Genomic DNA, 15,942 nt, shown 5'->3' with positions numbered 1-15,942 from the left:
GCACATAGCACATATTAGTGCATAAGGGCACATTCTGGAATCTGTACTGTAAATATTGTAATATATATGAATGTACTGTAATAGTCTATTTTTGTCGTTTAGGCCTATTTTGCATTTATTTATTCATTAGGCTATTCACTTGTTTTTAAAATGTATTTTATTCTGAAGAGCACATACAAACAGCCTATGTGCAAAGTGCATACAGTTTGTACATATGACCATATATTCCTTATGATCACCTGAACTCTGTGCCTTGAATAAATCTTTCACAAAGGATATTCACATTATTTTACCCAAGGTAGGTTTTGCCAGGTGTGGTAATAGACTAAAGCAAGAGTCCCCCACTCCCCCCATACTCCCTCCACCCCAATATTTATAATGCGTCTTTGATCCCAGGTTTTGGAAAAAGGCAGCTGCCTGTCGACTGCTCCCTCCTACCACGCAGAACAAACGCTATATTCATCTCCGTGCTACAGCTTGCAGCCTGCGAAACTCCCTCCAGGAACTTCTGGGTACTTTTCCCCACCGCTCGAGCGACTGAATACAATGTCCTTCATGCCACGGGTCGAAAACAGGCGAAGTGGTGCCTGGTCAGTTCACCCGACAATGTTGAGAATATGCAGTATTTTTTGCGCATGGAGTGTACTGTTTTTGACAGAAGTCTGCGCGCAGTCACAACGGAGGTACCTCTTCACTTTTATTTAACAATCGATTATTTTTGGCTCTGCGTTAGGCTATTTGTTAGAATAAACACGTGTGTACAATAGCCTACAAAGCCTTATCATGAGGTGCCAAGGATCCGTTAGCCTACGGCACAATGAATGAAGGAACTGCATCAATGATGTTCAATTGTTCATAATAACTGAGGAGTTGTTATTTTGGTGGAATCTGCAGTCTGCGCTGTAAGCATGAGGACGCACATTGGCGCATTGCCGAGACAACCCAAGAATGAACACCAACCATTAACGCCAAGGCTTCTGCTCCTTTCCAGATTCCATGATAGCACAGGTTACATATTTGTGTTAGAATGAGAAGTGTCTAAAATATTTTTTCTCGATGTTTCCAGACCAACGTTTACATGCGGAGGGAATATAACGGGGGATTCTGGGGTCATTGGTAGCCCGGGGTATCCAGGGGTGTACCCCCCAAATACCAAATGTGTTTGGAGAATCACGGTGAGTCAAACATACTTGTAGCCTACTGTAAATACATGATCCATGTTTAACAGTTAACAACACCCATATCAGAGAACTGAAATGACGCAATGTTTCTGTAATAAACTGCAATGAGATACTAATTCACCAACCCTAACTGTGTAGGCCTAATTGGTAGTCTGGTATTTGACTACTGGCCACACAGCACCCCTCAGGCACTTTGAGCTGCCTGCTTGGCATTTTTATTAACACACAACATGGTCACATGGCTGCAACGAATTAAAGGTAAGTCAAGGAAATAATCACCAACAGTGAAGTCCTGTATGTTTGTTACTTGTTAATAATATATGTATCATTGCTAGATTTAGACTTGGAATGCTTTGACTTGTACTGTTAATTGAAGATGGTGATGTTGATTTGAAAAGAGGGGAATGAGTTTCATATAGTTTCATTCATTTATTTCATTCCATATCAGAGGAAGATTTGTTTCCTCTTACATGAGTTGTCACATATGCCCCTTATGTGATTGTATAGATTGAACTGTATATTGTATATGATTGAATGTTGTCCCCAGGTCCCTGAGGGTAAAGTGGTGGTCCTGTCCTTCCGCTTCATTGACCTGGAGAGTGACAACCTGTGTCGCTATGACTACGTGGATGTTTACAGTGGCCATGTGAGTGGCCAGAGGCTGGGCCGCTTCTGTGGGACATTCAGGCCAGGTGCCCTGGTCTCCACCGGCAACAAGATGCTCATTCAGATGGTGTCTGATGCCAACACGGCCGGGAGTGGCTTCCTGGCAGTGTACTCTTCTGGCCAGCCGCATGAGAGAGGTAAGCAGAAGAAGAATAGAAGAAGAATGTAGCAGTTTTTAAGGGTTACGTGCCTTGCTCAATGGCACAGTGGCAGGCGATGGCATCTATGATCTAGGATTCTACTAGATTTTTTCTGTTGAACTTGAGAGTCAAACCGGTTACCCGCCGGTTGCAGGCCTGCCTCTCTAACCTCTAGGCTACCTGCCGGGCCACGAACCACTGTGTGGGTTGAAGAGGGGTTGTGTCATCTCTAAGTTGTTGTACCCCTGGATGTAGTTATGTAGGGAAAATTTCAGTCATCATTATCCAGCCTCTACCCAAGCATGTTCAACAGAGCATTAGGGACTGAGCCCTAGCCATGACTCTGCTCTGACTCCACATTGTAAAGACATCAGAAATGTGTGTGCGTGTTTAGGGCCAAGGGTCACACTTTAACGAGCTAATTAACAAGCCTCTTAATCGCTAGCTGCCCCAGCAAGGTCATTGCATCGTGTCACTGTAATAATACTAATACCCAGATGAAGAGATCTGAGAGGGCAATTATTTACATCTGAGACTAAAAGGCAGTTCTAGCTAAATAAATGACTCCCAACGGATAGCAGGTCAAGGAAACGTTTGACTTCTGCTTGGTAAGATAAAGTACCACTGCTCTTTCAGTTCAGACCTCTTGCGCAGTTAAGACGAGACCTGTTGACTTAAAGCTTGCTCGAGGAGGTGAATCTCTACACATTTCACAGCATGACGAGGAATTCTTCACGGCTCGTTTTCTGGATGGAGCGCTCTAGGGCCAGACAGGTCAGCGTTAAGCCGTCCCTTCCTCTTCTGACCCGGTGACGTTACTTTTCCCCGAATGAGTTAGTGGAATTTTTTTGGTCTGGTGCCTCCCTATATACAGTGAGGGGAAAAAAGTATTTGATCCCCTGCTGATTTTGTACGTTTGCCCACTGACAAAGACATGATCAGTCTGTAATTTTAATGGTAGGTTTATTTGAACAGTGAGAGACAGAATAACAACAAAAAAATCCAGAAAAACGCATGTCAAAAATGTTATAAATTGATTTGCATTTTAATGAGGGAAATAAGTATTTGACCCCTCTGCAAAACATGACTTAGTACTTGGTGGCAAAACCCTTGTTGGCAATCACAGAGGTCAGACGTTTCTTGTAGTTGGCCACCAGGTTTGCACACATCTCAGGAGGGATTTTGTCCCACTCCTCTTTGTAGAACTTCTCCAAGTCATTAAGGTTTCGAGGCTGACGTTTGGCAACTCAAACCTTCAGCTCCCTCCACAGATATTCTATGGGATTAAGGTCTGGAGACTGGCTAGGCCACTCCAGGACCTTAATGTGCTTCTTCTTGAGCCACTCCTTTGTTGCCTTGGCTGTGTGTTTTGGGTCATTGTCATGCTGGAATACCCATCCACAACCCATTTTCAATGCCCTGGCTGAGGGAAGGAGGTTCTCACCCAAGATTTGACGGTACATGGCCCCGTCCATCGTCCCTTTGATGCGGTGAAGTTGTCCTGTCCCCTTAGCAGAAAAACACCCCCAAAGCATAATGTTTCCACCTCCATGTTTGTCGGTGGGGATGGTGTTCTTGGGGTCATAGGCAGCATTCCTCCTCCTCCAAACACGGCGATTTGAGTTGATGCCAAAGAGCTCGATTTTGGTCTCATCTGACCACAACACTTTCACCCAGTTCTCCTCTGAATCATTCAGATGTTCATTGGCAAACTTCAGACTATGCTTTCTTGAGCAGGGGGACCTTGCGGGCGCTGCAGGATTTCAGTCCTTCACGGCGTAGTGTGTTACCAATTGTTTTCTTGGTGACTATGGTCCCAGCTGCCTTGAGATCATTGACAAGATCCTCCCGTGTAGTTCTGGGCTGATTCCTCACCGTTCTCATGATCATTGCAACTCCACGAGGTGAGATCTTGCATGGAGCCCCAGGCCGAGGGAGATTGACAGTTATTTTGTGTTTCTTCCATTTGCGAATAATCGCACCAACTGTTGTCACCTTCTCACCAAGCTGCTTGGCGATGGTCTTGTAGCCCATTCCAGCCTTGTGTAGGTCTACAATCTTGTCCCTGACATCCTTGGAGAGCTCTATGGTATTGGCCATGGTGGAGAGTTTGGAATCTGATTGATTGATTGCTTCTGTGGACAGGTGTCTTTTATACAGGTAACAAGCTGAGTTGAGGAGCACTCCCTTTAAGAGTGTGCTCCTAATCTCAGCTCATTACCTGTATAAAAGACACCTGGGAGCCAGAAATCTTTCTGATTGAGAGGGGGTCAAATACTTATTTCCCTAATTAAAATGCCAATCAATTTATAACATTTTTGACATGCGTTTTTCTGGATTTTTTTGTTGTTATTCTGTCTCTCACTGTTCAAATAAACCTACCATTAAAATTATAGACTGATCATGTCTTTGTCAGTGGGCAAACGTACAAAATCAGCAGGGGATCAAATACTATTTTCCCTCACTGTACCTTCTCTTTGTCACCGTACCTCTACAGTAGCTGAAAGCTAGAATGCCGCTGGGTCTGTAAGTTTAGATAGACTGGTGTTCTTCACACACCAGATGCTAGAGCAGATAGACTGGTTTCTCCATCTCTCCCTGTTCCTGGGAGTGGCTGGTTGAAACTGAAAAGCACCACACAGCACTCCTCCATATGTTTATTTTAGTTACAGAGTCAAATTGGACTTGTCCGTCTGCCAGTCATGAGGCTGGGAGCTCAGCTGTAGCGACTAACTACATGTTACAGGAGATCCAGCCATGGTTTTTAAAGATCCACAGATCCCTTGCCAGTCAAGCAGCTTGTGTGGTTGCAGCAGGGGACCAAGGCAGAGAGACAGACAGATGTCTTCTTTAGTTACTCATAATAAAGGAAGCATGAGATAAGAGCCTACATTCAAAAATGTTAGTGCCATTATGGAATTATGTCATGCACGTGCACAACATTCCGTCCTTCAACATTAAAATGGAAAATATATATCTTGCACATAAACACAGTCACAGGAGGATGTCCAGTGGTGCTTCAAATGAATAGCATGTGAAGCAGTACTATCTGGGTAGTATAACTAAATGTTGGGGTTTGACTTTGCACCCACCAGGGGATCAGTACTGTGGCGGTCGTCTGGATAAACCCTCTGGGTCCTTTAAGACGCCTAACTGGCCCGAGAAGGACTACCCCGCTGGGGTCACCTGCTCATGGCACATAGTGGCTCCTAAGAACCAGGTGAGTGTTAGTCTACAACCACAGGGTCTTACTTTACTCACAGTTCAACTTGACACAATTGAGAGTGATTGAGATCGCCTAAGTGGTTTGCTCTTGGTTAGTGATGCACAATGAAATGCACCTTCAGAATGTGGGCTGAAACTAATGTGTTCAATGTAACATGTGTTCAATGTAACATGTGTTCTTTGTAACCTGTGTTCTATGTAACCTGTGTTCTGTGTGACCTGTGTTCTATGTAACCTGTCCACCAACACAGATCATTGAGGTGAAATTTGAGAAGTTCGATGTGGAAAGAGACAACTACTGCCGCTATGACTATGTGGCCATTTTTAATGGGGCAGAGATTAATGATGCCAAGAGGATCGGGAAATTCTGTGGCGATAGCCCTCCAGCGTACGTCACACACCTATTTCTACTCTGCATTCATCTAGCTAATGTACCGCTTGGCTTATGACCTTGATCATAAACCTACTAATGCCTGATTTACTGTTTTACCTAAGCACAAGATATCCATGAGCATATTCGATATATCAACTACTTACCAGGTAATCTAACATTCTCTCTCTCTCTCTCTCTCTCTCTCTCTCTCTCTCTCTCTCTCTCTCTCTCTCTCTTCTCTTCTCTTCTCTTCTCTTCTCTCTCTCTCTCTCTCTCTCTCTCTCTCTCTCTCTCTCTCTCTCTCTCTCTCTCTCTCTCTCTCTCTCTCTCTCTCTCTCTCTCTCTCTCTCTCTCTCTCTCTCTCTCTCTCTCTCTCTCTCTCTCTCTCTCTCTCTCTCTCTCTCTCTCTCTCTCTCTCTCTCTCTCTCTCTCTCTCTCTCTCTCTCTCTCTCTCTCTCTGTGTGTGTGTGTAGTCCAGTATTCTCTGAAGGTAACCAGCTCCTGATCCAGTTCCTCTCAGACCTCAGTTTAACAGCAGACGGGTTCATTGGTCACTACAAGTTTAGACCCAAGAAGTTCCCCACCACCACGGTACCACCGACCACCACCATCCCAGCAGCCACCACCAGACCCATACGTAGGTAGCTCCTTTTTCTCTGTTTAATCCAAGCAGAACATATGTGTATCTCTTCCCTTGTCTTGACACATCTCTTCAGTCTTGTTGTTACAATGTAAAGTGCTTTTAGCACAATATGAATCCAATTCATCGTCATCATTGTCAAAATGATGATGATGATGATGATCATCATCATCTCCAGGCCACACGTGTGTTTGGCCCATTTGATCTGCTACTAGGAGTTATGGATTTAGAGACAGCATGGATTGCCTTGTCCCAGTGATCTTTGATGCTGATGCCAACATGTGGTGTAGCTGCTGTAGCTCCCTCCCTCCCACCAGGAGAGTGGCTTCCAGGCATCTGCATTAGCCTGGTCCCAGATCAGATCTATCGTGGTAGTGGCTGTTGCCCCCAGGATGAAAGGCAATGGAGCAGACACCAATGCTGGATGGCTGTTAATCTCGTCCCTAGCCGGCTGTCTCTGTAGCAGTTGGTGACGAGGTTAGATGCCAGTCAAAACATCAGTCCACTCTAACTTATCACTTCCGTGTATTATTTTCCTGTCTTTTCTAGTCTTTTTAAATCTGTGATTTGTCTACTATGTCAGAGCTAAGGTGAAGGGAGGCGAGTAGACCCCCCAAAGAGACACCTTGTTCCTTCTTATTCAGACAAACTAATATGCAGAACAACCTAAAGTCACACATGTATGGTTGTTTGTGGCCACCAACTTTCTCTGGCAAGGCACACACACACACACACTGTCATCAGGATCCTTTGATGACTGCCTCTGATTGGCTTATAAAATAAAATAAAATAAATATATACCATTTAGCAGACGCTTTTAACCAAAGCGACTTACAGTCATGCGTGCATACATTTTTTGTTTTTGTTTTTTGTTTTTTGTGTATGGGTGGTCCCGGGGATCGAACCCACTACCTTGGCGTTACAAGCGCCGTGCTCTACCAGCTGAGCTACAGAGGACCACATCTTTTAGGCTTTTTGTTCTCCACCAGTAAGAATAATATTTGGATAGTGGTTGGACAGTCTTTTCCCTATACCACTACCATAGCAGCCTTGAGACGTCTTTTTTAATAACTTGATGTTCCTAAACAGGCTTCCCACAGTCACTGACACCGTTTATTCAAAGGGTATCACACATAATGAGTCCAAACCTTTCACAGAAGCTGGAAAATATATTCCAATATACAGAAAAAAGGTTAACGTCTGTTAACTGTTAAGGTGATATTTGAGTAAAACATTGATGAAATGCCACTGATTAGGCTACTGTGAGCCTCCGCTGGCAAAATGAATGCCATAACCAACATGCGTTACTGCTAAGACCAGTTTATCTCCAGTTGCTCTGACCGAAATTGGCAGTTTGGCGCTCGTTTTTAAGGACACACCTCAAATAGTTTCACCCCTCCCATCTCAGCGCAAGTGAGCTGATGTTAGACAGGTAAATGACCAACCCTGGCACAAGGGTTGGAAAATAGCAGAGCGCCGGTTTTTAGAAGTCTAAATTGCCAAGAAGTGTGCGTTAGACACTTGCATTTTTACATTTTAGTCATTTAGCAGACGCTCTTATCCAGAGCGACTTACAGTTAGTGAGTATACTGGAATCGAACCCACAACCCTGGCGTTGCAAATGCCATGCTCTACCAACTGAGCTACATCCCTGCCGGCCATTCCCTCCCCTACCCTGGACGACGCTGGGCCAATTGTGCGCCGCCCCTTGGGTCTCCCTGTCGCGGCCGGCTACGACAGAGCCTGGATTCGAACCAGGATCTCTAGTGGCACAGCTAGCACTGCGATGCAGAGCCTTAGACCACTTGCGCCGCCTTAACGCCAGCCGAAAAAGAGCCCTATACCTTAAGTGTGATGTGAACTCTTATGTAGGATTCTAAGTTGCCTACAGTTTTCAATGGGAAGTGTTCATACTAATTTATTAGCCTACAATTGATTTCAATTCATTCCCTGAATTGACTCAAGGTGAAACAAAATCAACCCAAACCCTACTCGCTAGCGTCAATTGAATGTGTAAGATGGAATGTGAACTAAGTAACTATATTTTATTTTTCTCTGTGTCTCCCCAGCCCTGAAGTACTCTGTAGCGCTGTGCCAGCAGAAATGCAAAAGAAGTGGAACTGTTGAGAGCAACTACTGTACCAGTGACTTCGGTAAGAGAGAGACTATTCTCCTACAGCTAATGCTACATCTATTACTATGGCTGCCCCACCTAAAGCCGCCCCTACTGCCGTCACGGATACTAAGCTACAGCAACAAACAACAACAGGTCAACAGTGTGTGCCGTGTGTGTCTGTGTGTTTCAGTCAGGGGGTTGGGGGTGAGAGAAAATCCTCCAACATTTACCACAGTGTCAACCCAGTCCATATGAGCTGTCCCTCCCGCAACAAACCCATGTTGTCATGGTCCCCTCCGTCATGGCACACTATCTTTGGCCTTCTGCGTTGTTTCATCGTGTCTCATAAGCTTCCTTGAGGGTTTTCTGACAGGGCAGCCCAGTGAATTTGTGTATGGGACAGACACAGTTCTCTTCTTCTCATAGAGTAAACACGCATGCCAGAGAAGAGCCTAACTGTAGGTAAACTGTTGCTAAATGAAAGTGTTGATTCAGCCAATGTACTCCATGGCCTCAGTTTGCTACCCCGTTATTTAGACTAGCTCTGTGATGTTTTGATGGAATGAGGCAGGTATTATAATAATTGCTTTTCCTCAGGGAGGTTGGGTCAGATTTGTATAGAAAATGGCTCTGGCTGTCAGTGAAGCCCAGTAATGTGGTGTTAGTGGAAAAATGTATTGTATAATACAGTGGCAGACAGTCTGCAGTCATATCAAGCCAAGGGTGTTACATCACATGTTTTTAATGACTGGGCTAGACACAAAAGGACCTTAACAGAAGACTCAACTGATCCGGCCTTTCCTTCCTGTTTACACATTGATCTGATTATCTTATTCAAAGATATTCATCCAGTACATTTTGAAAGCCAAGCATCAGAGTATTTGTATCGAAAGGTATTCGATCTCGATCATACAATATTTGGTCAAGGCACTTACAGAGCTTACAGGCTGTTGAAAGTTATACACCACCATTTCATAATGATGACACAGTTGTCAGACTTCAAATCTAAGTAGATGTTGTTGACTGCTTGTTGTTCAGCCATCTAAACTCCCTATGTTTTTTGTGACAGTGATAACAGGAACTGTCATCACAGCGGTGGTGCGAGGAGGCAGCATGTACGCCACCATCTCCATCATCAACGTCTACAAAGAAGGCAACCTGGCCATTCAGCAGGCCGGCAAGACCATGAGCACCAAGATCATCATCCTCTGCAAGAAGTGTCCGTTCATCAGACGAGGTGAGTAGTAGTACAATGGACCACTGCCAAAGGACTCTGGGTCTCACTCTCCCCTAGCCTGGTCCCAGATCGGTTTGTGCTCTTGCCAACTCCATTGCTCATTGTCAAGACAATGTGGTTTGGCATGACAATGAGTGACAAGGAGTTGGCATGATAGCACAAACAGACTGGCACTCAGGCTAACTCTCCCCTGGATATAGTCATCCGTTTCTCTTGCTTTAGTTTCAGACATTCACCATGACACTATAGCATAGGTATTAGTCCATGATTGTACCAAATGTTTTTCTTTCATTTCAAATTCTATGTTTGAGTAATACTTACACAGTTTCAAGTGTGGCACTGAGTAAGCACTTGTAACAGCGGTATTGTTCAAAATATACAAGATACATAAGAAAGAGGTGGTTCGACATACTACTTGGTGTATGGCTCTGAGTTTGCCTCCATTGCTGTAGCCTATCTTCAATCTCACCTAAAGGAGCTTGACCAAGGTCTGAGGTAAGCGGCAAAACTCGCTGTGCAATCAGATCTATACCTTCCCCCTCAGCCGTTGATCCATACTGTGAATATATACAAACATACTGTCCAGTACTGTATATGTTTATAGATGTGCCTATAAACATATATGGAACACAGAGGGGAGTTGATGCTGATGTGCTACCTTCCTGAATGTCTCTGCCGTTCCGCCACTGCATTCAGGCTCTTTCTGTGTGATCTCACTAGGCCTCAACTACATCTTCATGGGCTCAGCAGACGAGGATGGGAAGGGGAAGATCGCCCCCCATCACTTCGTCATGGCCTTCAAGGCCAAGAACCAGAGGGCCCTCAACGTACTGAAAACCAAACGCTGCTGAGATCAGCTACATGCTGCCTGAGTCTCCACCCAACCACCATGCCCCACCCACAAGGGTGTGGCTGTTCTTGTTAGTCTCTCCGCCCAGCATGCCCTGGCTCCACCCATCATTACCTCTCATCCGTCACCACAGGACTAGTCTACAGAGCTCAGGCTGTTATTGTCTGGAGGTGTCTGGCTGTGTCTTTCCTTCGTTTTGTTTTTCTATGCTGTTTTTTCTGGACCTGTTTTGAGTGCAATGTGAAGAATGAGTGTGATAATTGAAGAGAGGGAGGAGAGGAAGAGAGACAGATAGTAGGGCGGAACTCACCTGGGTCACGTTCAATTAGAACGAAACAGGAGAAGATGTTTTGAAACGAAATACTACCTAAATATGTCCAATGAGAGCGCTCATTTACCTTTTCTGTTTCAAAAACATTTTCTCACGTTTCAAGCCCACTGAACACAAACCGGATATCATGATGAGTGTTGGCTTGGATCAAACATCAGACAGGAAAGAGTTTGTTAGAGGAAGTACATTATTGAGGACGGGGTGTTATAGTTTTATGGACAGTGTTTACAAACTGCTCTTTATTTCATATGTTCACATTGGATGGACAAGTTATGGGAGGTATTTTATGTGGTGTCGATAAGTGCAATAGTTTAATATATAGCATTCCTTTTGAAATGATTTGTTGTCATGCTGTTATTACGTTTAGTACTGTCACTTATTAGCCAAAGCTTTTACAATGAATGGATACAACAAAGCACTCCTTATCATTATGTCAGCTTGGTTTGTCAGCTTACATTCAAATGTAATGTTTGTAATAAAAAGCGATATGAAATTAAGTACAATATCAAGTATTTTCATATGATTCAATTGGTAAATGTTATTTATATTTTATTGTTTTCATCTGACCAAATAAAAAATACAAAATGACGTTTATTGTAACGAGATGGTTCTTTATATGGAGTGTCATCATTAATTAATTTACAGATCAGTAGTACGTTGTAATATGTTAAGAGTGCATATAAGGGCCTCCCGAGTGGTGCAGCGGTCTAAGGCACTGCATCTCAGTGCTAGAGGCGTCACCTCAGATCCGGATTTGATCCCGGTCTGTGTCGCAGCCGGCTGTGACTGGGAGACCCATGAGGCGGCGCACAATTGGCCCAGCATCGTCCGGGTTAGGGGAGGGTTTGGTCGGCCGGGATGGCCTTGTCCCATTGCACTCTAGCGACTCCTGTGGCGGGCCGGGCGCATGCACGCTGACACAGTCGCCAGTTGGACGGTGTTTCCTCCGACACATTGGTGCGGCTGGCTTCCGGGTTAAGCGAGCAGTGCGGCTTGGCAGGGTAGTGTTTTGGAGGACGCATGGCTCTCGACCTTCGCCTCTCCCAAGTCTGTACGGGAGTTGCAGCGATGGGACAAGACTGTAACTACCAACAGGGGAGAAAAACAGTGCATATAATAACATAAATAACAACATTATATCTGGCCTACATAGAGTATGTGGTAACTATGGCCAGGTGTGGAGGCAGCTTTTAGAAGGGCAGTCGTGAACGCTCTACTGAGCACTGGGAATGGTCAGGTGTGTGTGTGTGTGTTTTGACCAGGGATGTGCTGGCTCTGAACAGTGAGTAACACTCACAGATATTTCACTATTAAAACCTACTTGCTCCGTCCTCGTGCCATCTCTCAGTGAGAAAATAGGTTTCTGTTTCAAGTATTTTTCTGAGCATGTGATGCAACTCAATATTTATCCTCTAATCGTTTCTCACTGCCACGACAAAAAAGTCACAACCAGTCTGTATTTTCCAATACATTTTATTAAGTCCTTTGTTGAAGACATTTTTAGAAAACAAGGAGGATGACTGAATATTATTACATAAGGGATCTGGATGAATCTGGAGACTTTGGTGCAGAATATATATATTTCCAGTTGAGTTCCAGGTTTAAATGTCTCTCCTCTGTGACTGGACACAAGGTCATTTCTGAGCATGCTAGGGTCAGAGATAGGACCACCTGGGTGAAGAAGCTGACAGGGGTGGCTGGGGTTGTGGTTGGGGTTGAGAACAGTCTTAGCTGGTTGGTTGAGGTTGGGTGGAGGTTGAGATCAGATCAGTCCTAGCTCCAAGGGTAGAACATGGTTGGGTTGAGGTTCAGACCAGGTCAGTCTTAGCTCCGGGGGTAGAACATGGCGTACTTGGAGGTTCTGAATCCCAGCAGGTCTCTCATCTCGTTGCGGAACTTGGAGAGGTCCTGCCGCAGGTCGTTGAGGTTCTCCACGGTGGCCTGGTCGGTGCTCTGCATCTTCTGCCTGGTGGACGTCAGGTAGCGATGGACCAGACAACACATGATCTTCTGGTAGTTCTCATCACGCTTCCGCTTCAGGTTCCTCCACTCCTGGATGGATGGGACAACAACAACATGGGAGTTTAGGGTTTGAGACTGAATACAGTGCCTACTTATCTGGATATCATGGGAGGATAAGATGGGAAACGGTCATTATTTAAAGTATACAGAGGTATCACTTCTTGATTGTTTCACATCTCTCTTACCTTGAGGCTGTTCTGTCTCTTGACCTTCCCCGTGGAGGTGTGGGAGCAGATCCATTTACTCATACTGGTCAGAAGGTAACACACCGTCTTGGGGGAGGGTAGGATGTTGAAGGGCGGCGGCAGGGTACACTTGTCGTCAAAGTAGCTCAGCCACAGCTTGGCGCGGGCAAACTTCCACTCCTTATCCTCGTGGTTCTAGGGGATTCGGGGGTTTAGAGGGAAATTGAATTAAATGGGAGATTAAGGAATTCACTGAGAAAATAGGGGAATGTGTTAATCGACAGAGAAATGTTAAGAAATCACTACCATGTGTTAGTCTGAAGTGTTCTTGGAGTATATTTGTGTTTTTCATTCAGAATGATGATTGTAGAGTTGATGAAGGGTAAGTGTAATTTATGAAGCTGTCAGAGCGGTAGGCAAAGTCAAACGCAGGACACAGAGCTTACTGGAAACGTACTTTACTCAAAAGTAACCAGAGTATAAACAACCTCCTCACAGGGAGGAAAACAACCCGCACACAAACTACTGCCGATGACGAATACAATCACACACAACACACAATGAAAGACAGAGGGTTCTATAGGTAAGACAATACAACATAATGGGAAACAGGTGTACACAATAAAGACCAAACAAGTCAAACACAGAAACATAAATCGGTAGCAGCTAGTACTCCGGGGATGACGAACGCCGAAGCCTGCCCGAGCAAGGAGGAGGGGCAGCCTCGGCTGAATCCGTGAATCCGTGACAGAAGCATTAAAGTTGAGTAATTGATGTGAATTATACGGCTGATCTTTGCCTGAACTTCAAACACTGAATCGAAAATAAAGCACTCCAAATTAACACTTAGATACAGTGTTATAGCTAGACTAATCAAGTCCTATTGTTTTTGTTGTTATTGTAACTTGATGGACAATGTCACTTTCTGTAACTTGGCCTGTGCAGTCACTTCAGGCCGGGTTACTGAAAAGCACTTTGTGACAACTGCTGATGCAAAACAGGTTTGATAAATAAATTGGATTGATTTAATTTAATAAATTGGATTGACCACATTGATTGATCGCTTGATTGACTTACAGCGATCTGCCTGAAGCTCTTGTGCAGCATGGCAACCAGCAGCTTGGTGAGAACGATGACCACCACGATGTTGTAGGTGCCCACGATGAGGGCTCCCACAAACGACCTCAGCTCCTCCGTGTAGTTGATCCGGGTCACGAAGAGAGCCACGTGGGCCAGAGAGAAGATGTACCAGAACAGCGCGTAGCACGTCCCCATGAACCTGTCAACAGGAAAGCCAGAGGTTAGAGGTCGGAACAGGGAGTAACAGGTACAGTACCCATGAACCTGTCGACAGGGAGGTCATGGAAAATAGAATGACATATACAGTAGAACAGCGAATTATTGGATCTCTATGGGTCAGAGGTTGACAGTCAGAACAGGTACCCATGAACCTGTGAAATAGGGAAAGGGGAGAGAGAGAGAATTTAGGTAGACTGTACGTACGTGTGGAAGGCGTCGTTGCTCTGCTGCTGACAGAAGATGCCCTCACAGTCTTTGGCGGGGCTCTTGGCCGGGTCCTTCTGGTCCTTCCCGTAGAGCTGCGTCAGGCCGATGGTGAAGGAGATGAGCACTAGCAGGAACAGACCCAGGAACTTCCCAAACTCCTGCAGCATCTGGCCCATGGAGATCTGGGAACACAAGAGCACTCATGAGCTAAAATTACCATCTTCTGACTGGGAGGTAACTACTACCTGAGCTTGTCCAATAATAAAACACACATTTTTGTTTTCCGTTGCAAAACATTTTTGCTACGGTGTGTGACTCCTAATGAACACAACCCTGGATGAAAACAGACTAGCTAACACACAACCAACCACCCAGGTGCAAACAAGTCCAGGGATAGTAATGTGTACTTATGCCTAGTAAATCAATGTCCAAAAGAGCTACATTGGAAAGCCAACCCCATTCATTAGGATGTCTATCTTTAGAGTGAGCAAATAAACATGGTCAAATAGTTATTCTCTGTAGCACCTACTGAAGAGAACTGTTCTGTTAAAAACAACCTTGACAAGCAGGTACCCTAGCTAGTTGAGGTAGCACACAGATAAACATTGACAAAGCTGAAGGACATTGAAACTGTTCTGAGAGCAGGGTTTAAGTCTCTATATATAGCCCTGAGAGCATGGCTGGTGGTGTATCTGTTTACGCAGACCTGTAGCTCCCTGACCCAGGCCTAACCATCCCAAACACCCCTGTTCCACATACACACAGATGGTCCAGTGTGAGAGGGACGTCAGTGAGAAGACTCATTCCCTAACCAGGAGCCAACAGGAGCTGAGAGGGATGACCACAAGGTGCAATTCGCCAGGTTGTTTTGGGACAGAGAGAGAAAGAGAGAGAGCAGCTCCTCCATTAGTATGATTTATTATCTTGTCACATGTGAATCTCCCCAGTGTTTCCCCTATCATCTGATCCGGTCAGTCCCTCTACTTCCCGTTCCCGTCCCTCCCTAGCGGCTCTTTGTAGATGGCTGATTTAGTAGCTTTGGGTGTTCCCTGGTCTCAGCATGGTCTGCATGGCTAGGGGGTACTGACGCAGGAGGGGAGGGGTGGACACACACACCTTTCAAACACACCTACACTTGCACACACACACCTACATACACCTACACACACAACCCCCTGAAATGTAATCAGAGTTAGACACAGGCCCTGAGGGACCTCACTCTGAAAAAGTGGTGATTCAGCTGTACCGTTCCAACTAGTTCTCTCTCTCTCTCTCTCTCTCTCTCTCTCTCTCTCTCTCTCTCTCTCTCTCTCTCTCGCTCTCTCTCTCTCTCTCTCTCTCTCTCTCTCTCTCTCTCTCTCTCTCTCTCTCTCTCTCTCTCTCTCTCTCTCTCTCTCTCTCTCTCTCTCTCTCTCTCTCTCTCTCTCTCTCTCTCTCTCTCTCTCTCTCTCTCTCTCAAACACACACACA

General features: G+C 45.2%; 2 protein-coding genes across 3 annotated transcripts in view; one reads left to right on the top strand and one right to left on the bottom strand.

Moving 5' to 3' along the window:
- The first annotated feature begins 380 nt into the window (after positions 1–380).
- Positions 381–11,327, top strand: LOC311108940 (procollagen C-endopeptidase enhancer 2-like). The gene is made up of 9 exons (XM_084151717.1): positions 381–683; positions 1,067–1,175; positions 1,729–1,984; positions 5,083–5,207; positions 5,464–5,600; positions 6,059–6,222; positions 8,295–8,378; positions 9,411–9,578; positions 10,299–11,327. Exons 1-9 carry the CDS (start codon positions 547–549, stop codon positions 10,427–10,429), a joined length of 1,311 nt encoding a protein of 436 aa, XP_084007843.1. The 5' UTR covers positions 381–546; the 3' UTR covers positions 10,430–11,327.
- An 889-nt stretch (positions 11,328–12,216) lies between these two features.
- LOC311108894 (short transient receptor potential channel 1-like) overlaps positions 12,217–15,942 on the bottom strand; it is a 37,530-nt gene continuing 33,804 nt past the window's right edge. For both annotated transcript variants that reach the window (XM_084151685.1, XM_084151686.1), the window contains 4 exons: positions 14,470–14,654; positions 14,044–14,245; positions 12,967–13,161; positions 12,217–12,811 (listed from right to left, as the gene is read on the bottom strand). In XM_084151685.1, coding sequence (XP_084007811.1) covers positions 12,584–12,811; positions 12,967–13,161; positions 14,044–14,245; positions 14,470–14,654 — 810 coding nt within the window. In that variant the 3' untranslated portion in view covers positions 12,217–12,583. The remainder of the gene's footprint in view (positions 12,812–12,966; positions 13,162–14,043; positions 14,246–14,469; positions 14,655–15,942) is intronic.

This window comes from Coregonus lavaretus, assembly GCF_964263955.1.
Source record: "Coregonus lavaretus genome assembly, chromosome: 34".
Lineage (NCBI taxonomy): Eukaryota > Metazoa > Chordata > Actinopteri > Salmoniformes > Salmonidae > Coregonus > Coregonus lavaretus.
Note: the sequence above shows the minus strand (reverse complement) of the source record. Positions and strands in the feature narration are given on the sequence as shown.

What these genes read in the sequence shown, in the direction of transcription:
- LOC311108940 (XM_084151717.1), top strand. Translation starts at nt 547, where the DNA reads ATGTCCTTCATGCCACGGGTCGAAAACAGGCGAAGTGGTGCCTGGTCA. An exon ending in AGCCACCACCAGACCCATAC is followed by an intron (nt 6,223 to 8,294) that starts GTAGGTAGCTCC and finishes GTGTCTCCCCAG; the next exon opens with CCCTGAAGTACTCTGTAGCG. An exon ending in GTGTCCGTTCATCAGACGAG is followed by an intron (nt 9,579 to 10,298) that starts GTGAGTAGTAGT and finishes TGATCTCACTAG; the next exon opens with GCCTCAACTACATCTTCATG.